This window comes from Acyrthosiphon pisum, chromosome X (assembly GCF_005508785.2).
Source record: "Acyrthosiphon pisum isolate AL4f chromosome X, pea_aphid_22Mar2018_4r6ur, whole genome shotgun sequence".
NCBI classification, from domain to species: Eukaryota; Metazoa; Arthropoda; class Insecta; order Hemiptera; family Aphididae; genus Acyrthosiphon; species Acyrthosiphon pisum.
This window is the reverse complement of record NC_042493.1, coordinates 49,798,048-49,806,512: the sequence shown is the minus strand read 5'-3', so window position 1 is coordinate 49,806,512 and position 8,465 is coordinate 49,798,048. Positions and strand designations below refer to the sequence as shown.

Below are 8,465 nucleotides of genomic sequence, written 5' to 3'. Positions count from 1 at the left end.
TCGATAATCTTATATGACGTATAAGGTTATCGTAATTATAAAATATTATATGGCAATACAATCTAACGAGCATTTCATTTGAACACGGATTCCAATCCCTTAAAGGTACCGTCAATTGTCTCGTCGCCGTCGCGTTGTGCGTTATACGTCGAATTTTGATGTCCCGAGCGTCGCCATAATATTCACTCCAGTTTTCGCACCATTTCATTTTTATTTTATTTTTACAATGTCAAAAAAATAGAGAGTATGATGACCCTTATATATCGTTTGGTTTTACATCAATTACCGAATGCGGTGGTACACAATAATGCTATATCAGTGGAAAAGTCTTTGCAAATGGAAGCATGGAACCAACTAACTTTGAAGAATATCCTTCGGTACATCTTCAATATACATCAGATAGTCTGGAAATCCTTTAAACAAAACAAGCACTTTTTGAAAAAGACAGTACATTATCCAAACATTGATTTGTACCTCCGCAAAAACCTTGTCTCGAAACATCTTACAATGTAGCTTACCACATTGCTAGAAGTAAAAACCACATACAGTTGGCAAATCACTAATAAAACCATGTGTATTAGAAATGGTAGAACATACTAGTAAGTGGGTTGGAATAACGAAACAAAATTGAAGCTGTACCTTTATCAAAAAATGCTGGATGACTGCACAAGTAAATGAACAATTTAGGTTTTGAAGTAAATATTTCTATCATAATAGCTTTTAGTATCATCAAGTTCAATTTTTATTTATAAAATATTTTATAAATAAATAAATAAATATTTTATTTAATGGTATTTAAATTATATTTTAAAATTACAAAAAGTTGATGAGAATAGATAAAAATAAAATCAATTTACCCTAGTAATTGAACAAAATGCCGAGTAAATGAACACAAATTTCCCTGTGAATGAACAATGCCAGATAACATTTATTAATCTGTAAATGAACACCTGACAAAATAATCAATTTTTAATAGTCATATTTTTAAATAACAACAAGAACATTGTACTAAGACAAAACGGAGTGTCCAATTAAGTGGCGCACTCTAGTTTTCCCTCCTTACCAACAATCAACAACGACCGCCGCAGCGCGAAAGCGAATATCTAATTGTCATTAACCACCATAGATAGCGCTAATCGGCGCAGCGATGCTCCGAACGCGCGCCGCCCGCTAAGAAAAAGGAGTTTTCTTCCTCAAGGAAAATGAATAAAAGACCGCTGATTACAGATTTAAAATCAGCGCTTAATCAACTATCGAATTACTACTACCAACCATGTCGAACACTCAACGAAAGAATGGAAAGAAAGAAAAGACAATGTAGTATATCGACCGGGACCACCGGTTCCCGCACAGCATATATACAGGCCGCTGGCCGCCTAGCCACACAACAGTTCTCCCGCTGAGAGTAAAGACTAGCAAGCCGGACGGTATTCATACCGCCGAGAACGGATGCTAATCTTAAAACTCTAAAGGTCTATTTACATATAACCGTTCCGTGTCCGATCAGTATCCGTTGTCCGTGCCCGTTCAGTGCAGTTAAAACCTAACTACTGAACACACGCACGTTTTTTACATTCCATTTTTCACTGTTGTTTTGGCTTTTGGGTATTTGAAAAAAATTATAATATGACTGGAAGTGTAGACGAATCGCTAGAAGATCTAGCAGTACTTGCCTTGCTGCTGGATGAAGAGGAAAAGAACAACAAACAAAAAAGGATTTGGGTTCATGATTTATGGAAGAAAAGAAAAATTGAAGGCGAATTTGCAACTCTGTATGGAGAGTTGGTAGATCACGAAACAAAATTTTTTGAATATTTTCGAATGTCACAGTACTGTTTTAATTTATTATTAAGTAAAATTGAACATGATATAAAAAAACAAGATACTTTTTGGAGACCAGCAATAACACCAAAAGAACGATTAGCTGTCTGTCTGAGGTATGTATACTGTATAGATAAATATGAACCTACTTACAACCAAACTGTATGCAATTACAATTTGACTTAACAATATTATAATTTAATTAATTAATTTGAGAATAATAAAATTAATCATACAATATATTTCTTAATTATATATCTAAAGTAGTGTATAACATTTTAAGCAATTCAAAATTTAAAAAAAAAAACTTAATAACAATCAATTCAACAAACATCATATTAAAAAGGTAGGTAATTTTATATTATGTGATATTATTGTATATTATCTTATGAAAAATGTGCAAAATATTTAGCAGCTGACTCATTTTCTTCTGGATTTTTGTATAGTTTTGTTTTTGGATGTTTAAATTTATTATTTGACTGTGGTACACACACATTTGCATGTAAATTTGAGTATATTTCTTGCTGCGGTTGTATACTGGTTTGATTTGAAATATTTCGATCAAACTGTAGACGTGAAGATGACAAAGTTGGTAACATATCTTGGGTCCTTTGTAAATGTGTAAGATTTTGAGTAATATTCATATATGAACCAATATAGATGGAGATGGTGGTGGAGATGAATACAGAGTTGAAGTTAGGTACATTAGCACAGGTACATTAGTAGAGTTTTGTGAATTATTTGACACAAATTGATGAACGAACTGTGGAGATGGTGTGGATGAATAATCAGATGTAGTTGGTGAGCTAATATCATGTGGTGTTTCTATAATATTTTTCGTATTAGTAATTGAAGCAACGTGACTGACTTGTGGAGAAGGTGGTGAAGAGAATAATTTGATACACTTGGTGATGGCATCTCTTTCTGTAATTGAGTACTAGGACACGTATTGTGGTTAAGATGTTGTGCAGAACTTGATGGAAAGTTTTGATTAAACTCTCGACTAAACTGTTGCTGAGGTGGTAGCAATTGTGTGGGATATGGTGTCATAAAAGTTGTTTTTTTCTTTTCTTGGTCTACAATCATTTGCATTTCATATTCTTGAACTATAGAAAAAATGTTTGATTTCACTATGTTTAAATAGTATGGCGTAAATGATTTGAGTGTGGGTGAAAGGCCTGCTAAAAAAGCATCAACAGAATGGGTTTGTGTAGTATTAGCTATATCATTTTCTCTTTTTTGCATTATATACTTCATTAAAGTACTCGAAGCCGATTCCGGGTAATTGATCTTCACCATCTGTATTGCCACTAATATTAATCTCAATATTTTGAACTGTGCTAACATTTTCCACATCGTCCTCACTGTCATTACTAGAATTCTCTAAATCATCGTTATTCACATCTTTTAAATTTCCTAAAGTATCCCTCTCTTGTAAATGAGGCTTAAAACTGCCTAAAACTGAAGCTGTTCATCATATTTATATTTTTTAATTTTTCTAAATGCTTGACCACTTGTTGTTTTTTTAATAGATTTTCGGTAGTTATACCTAATGCTATTCCAGCGAGTTTTACATATTTTTCCTAAAAAAAGAGATTAAATATCAATTTATATAAAAATTTAAAAAAATATATTTATTTTATAATTCACTGTTTAAAATTAATTTTTTTTTCATTAGATTTTAATTTGATAAATGTTGTCAAAAGTCGAAAAAAAAAATTGTACCTATTTATTTTTAAAATTTTTTTAACTGTTATTGTAAAAACATATCAGAAGCCTTGTATTAAAGTTTTAGGTTGAAGAAAAGTAGTTTTACTGCCCCAAACGGACAATGACCTACAAACATTTAAAAATTTAAATAAAAAAAACATTGTAAATTGAATACATTCATCGCTTCCTCAGAATCTAATATAAGTATAATATATTTATAATTATAAAAAATGTTTGTTTTTTTATTTACGTTTTTAGCGACAGGAGATTCGTTTAAGACAATTTCCTTCAGTTACCGCCTAGGTCACGCAACAGTTTATAAAATAGTAATTGACACTTGTCAAAGTATAGTAAAAAATTTGATGAATGAAGTTATGCCTCAACCAACTGAAGAACGATGGAAACAAATCTCCAATGATTTTTGGAACGTTTGGAATTTTCCTAACTGTTTAGGAGCGCTAGACGGCAAACATGTCACTATCCAAGCTCCAGCAAATTCTGGATCTAATTTTTTTAACAACAAAAAAACGTTTTCAGTTGTTTTGCTAGCATTAGTGGATGCAAATTACAATTTTATAGCAGTAGATGTGGGTGCTTACGGTAAAAACAGCGATGGTGGTATATTGGCACATTCTAATTTAGGAAAATCATTAGAAAATGGTTCATTAAATATTCCTAATGATGAAATTCTACCAAATACCAATATTTCTGCACCGTACGTTGTACTAGGCGACGAAGCGTTTCCACTAAAAACGTACTTAATGAGACCGTATCCTGGGAAGCAACTTGACGACTTGTCCAAACGAATTTATAACTATCGTGTTTGTAGAACGCGGAGAGTAGTCGAAAATTGTTTTGGAATTCTAGTACAAAAATTTCGTATTTTTAACAGAAGGATACAGTCTAAACCAGAAAATGTGGACTATATTATTTTAGCAACTTGCGTTCTTCACAACTATATAAAAAAATACAGCAATTTTACCAATGAAGTTTTTCAAAATATAAATGAACCCGTTTCAAATATTACTCTAAATAATATACCTATGCAAGGCGGTGGAGCTGGACGGGCAGCGTTTGCAACACGAGAATTATATAAAGATTTTTTTAATTCTCCAGCAGGGTCTGTACCGTGGCAAAATGAAAAAATTTAACAACATAAAAACGCATCTATTATTAGGTACTTACTACTATTTAATTTTACTGTGTATTACGTCTTAATATAGGTACTTATTATTATATTAATTCGGCAAAAATAATAATTATAAGTTATTTTTTAACAGTTGTGTTTTTTAAAATTTAATAACTTTTAAGTTATTTATTTAAATGACATACTATTGTCATTAGCGACTAGCAGTTGTTCATTTAAAATGTGTACCTATATCAATTATTAAAATATAATCTTGAATATGCTATAATATGCTTGTATTAAATTTATCATTTTTACAATTTATTAATTTTTTTAATTAAATAATAATTTAACTATAAATTCTTAATAGTTGTTTAGTTGTTTAAAAACATGTTATCTATACTAAAAAAATACATAAGTAAGTACTAACAAATACCACTTACCTGTTAGATTTATTTCATTTCCAATAGAATTCCAAATTTTGTCTTTATGAGCAGTATCCATATATTTTGGGTGTGAAAGGTCGTATAATTCTATATGAGAACGAACCATTTCTATAATTTTTTCGTCGGCATTGGTACACATGATTTCAGATTTTGGTGTATAAGTTTTTGAAAAAACAACTTTTTAAACTTTTTAAATTTTACAAATACGTCTTGCGAGTAGGTAAGAACAAACCGATCAAGCTGTCAATTGGCACTGACGGTTGTTTACACTGTTCCGTATTTTTCATATCCGTATCAGTGAAATTCTCCAAAACATTGTCTCCGACAAATCTAAAATTACGGTCACGGACGGTACGGATACTGAACGGACATGTGTAAACATGCCCATTTCATAACAAGTAAACAAATTTAAAACGCCGGACACGGAACGGACGGAACGGTTATGTGTAAAAATACCTTAACACAGCAATTCCTGCCCATTAGACTCAATGAGCCGGACGATATAATTATCGTCTAGAACGGACATTGATACAGTCTTTCCCGGCACACCCTACGCCGCCGACCACAACGTGTCGAGAACGCCGAGCCGTAGCTGCCGCCGTCCGATCACTAGTCCGCCGCTGTCTGTCAGAAAAGGTCGTCCGACTTCTGTGCCGTAGTACAAATCACTTGTCCGCCACCGTCGATTTGAGAATGCCGAGCCGAAGCTGCCGCCGTCCAAACCACGTGTCTGCCGACCTGTTTGAAGTTGAGAACGCCGAGCCGTAGCTGCCGCCGTCCGATCTTTCACCTGCCGGAAGAGTTGAACTTGTCCTCATGAACCCACGAATGCAAACCGTGAGTTACATGTTCATGCTGTCCCCCCCCCCCCCTTTGTTGTATGTGAACCCACATTTAAAATATTTTATATGTACACTCGTAAGAGTAAAATTGATTCAAAAGAAATACTGTATTACAAATGTTGAAATTGTATCTGTATAATGAATTAATATGAGATGATGAAAATAAACGTACCACAATACATATTCAAAAACACAAGCGTTTAATATTTTCATTACAACATCAACAACATACATTTTTTTTTTTACAGAAGAATATTCATGTGCAGCTTATGTTGTAGAATACGCCAATAAAACAAATAGAGGAGTAAGTCACTTGCAAAGAAAAATAATCGAAACGTGAATGGACATCCGTAATTTGATATTATCAACATGTAATAAAATAAATGAATGCTGAGACGATATTTGCTTCAAGTATAATATTATCTGTTGAAAATACAAGTCAACGTAGTTATTAGATGACAAAATTTTCTTTTAATAATTTTATATCACATAAAGTGATTTGACAATTAGAAAAAAACATTTAACAGGGAAAATAGGTTTTTTGACAGTTTATGATACTCGTATTGACTCACGGTTCTCCTGCTATTACCCTGGAGATTTCCCTTGATCGATTGAATGGTAGGCGGTGTTCACAATAGTCGGTCGGCAGCGGGTATATACGGCAACGCTCGTTACGACCGGCGACAAGTAGGTAAAATATATTGAACGGCGTAAAACTCGTTATTGACAATGTTGATATGGGCGGCATGTATAATACTCAATCGGCGGCATGTGTGTGCGAGTGGCGATTACAATGTTTTAACACGGACGGTAAGTAGGTACGATGGATCGGACAACGGTATAAAACTCGTTATTCACGATACAACTTCGGACGGAGTGTATAATATTCGGTCAGCTGCGTGTGTGCGCGACTCCGATATGGCAATACAAATATGGGCGGTGAGTTTAATATTCGGTCGGCGGCGTAGGTGCGCGACTACGATATATTATTACAGGCGGCAATTTAAATCAAAACGGTATCGGACAACGGCGTAGCACTCGTTATTCTCGACACAAATACGGACGGCGTGTATAATATTCGGTCGGCGGCGTGGATGCGCGACTACGATATATTATTACAGGCGTTAATTTAAATCACTCATACCGGCTAGTTTGACCTGGTGGTTAAACCATATCCAAGCTCGGTAGAGAAGGAAAAAACGAAATGCGGCAATAGATGGGACAACAGTACACACGGCTTTGAAAATATCATTGTCGAAATTGTTGTCATTGAGTACAGAAGTCGCACATCAATATAGATAATTATTTAAATATGTGAGAGCAATAATAATCGAAGAAGTAAGCATGATTGGAGCCGAACTTCTGGAGCAAATCGATTTACGTCTTAAGCAAATCACTGGAAATTTCGCAAGTAATTTTGATGTCTTAGATGTAATATTAATAGGCGATTTGAGACAATAACCTCCAGTCAGAACAACACCGATATATAAGCAAATAAAACGTAGAATGACTGGGCTGACAGTGTGGCGCGACTTGAAATTTTACGAACTCACTGAGGTTATGAGGCAAAGTTTGCAAAGAGGTTAAGTTGGAAATGGAGAAAAATTGGACACGGATGAAAAAGCATTAATTGAATCAAGATTCGTTAGCAAAGAAGCAGCTGATATTGCTTGTCCTCATAGAATACGACTCTTTTTATCAAATGCATAATAATTCAATATTAAACGTAGCAGAAAATAATGGAACTTCTGTTGCGGAAGATGTATATATGGGTTGTCATAATGCTGAGCAAGAACCATTCGTAAAGCAAAAGCTACATAAAATGTCGACAACTGATACGGGAGGATTGCCTTATGAAATAATATTCGTATTAGATAAATATTATATGTTGACAACTAACGTCGATGTATCGGATGGATTAGCAAATGGTGCAGTAGGAAAATTGTGCTCCATTGATTATGATGATAATGGTGCAATCATCAGTTTGGCTCATATTTCCAAATCCAGAAAAAATTGGAAGGAAAATTCGAAGCAAAGTTTCAGGATACATGGTGGATCATAATATATCCAGGAATGCTGTACCTATAGCCAGAAGATCGTGCACTATACCACTTAATAATAATAAAACCATAAATGCTAAACTTAATCATTTTCCAGTGGTGTCTGCATGCGCTATAACGATTCACAAGTCACAAGGACCAACATTCGATGAAATTGTTTATGAGTATGAGAAAACACATTCACAGCAATTGGTATACGTCGCATTATCAAGAGTAACACGCGTTGAAGGACTTTATATTGTGACCGAAAGAAACAATCCTACATTTTATCACGGCCGAAGACAATCTACATCTGTCATTGATTTACAAAATGCTATTTTTCTAAAATGCTATTTCAAAAGGCTATCACTCAACAGGCTTCAAACAATTACTAATATTTTAACAAACTTCATTTCCAATAGAAAGGGCATATCAATATTTTCATTAAATTGTTAAAGTTTACGCGCACATTCTTCGGGAT

General features: G+C 33.9%; 1 protein-coding gene across 1 annotated transcript; it reads left to right on the top strand.

Annotated features, from left to right (window-relative positions):
• The first annotated feature begins 3,905 nt into the window (after nucleotides 1–3,905).
• LOC103307915 (protein ALP1-like) lies at nucleotides 3,906–4,682 on the top strand. Its single transcript, XM_008180380.1, has one exon. It carries the CDS (start codon nucleotides 3,906–3,908, stop codon nucleotides 4,680–4,682), a length of 777 nt encoding a protein of 258 aa, XP_008178602.1.
• Nucleotides 4,683–8,465: the final 3,783 nt, after the last annotated feature.

Coding starts and splice junctions, on each gene's coding strand:
- LOC103307915 (XM_008180380.1), top strand. CDS start 3,906: ATGCCTCAACCAACTGAAGAACGATGGAAACAAATCTCCAATGATTTT.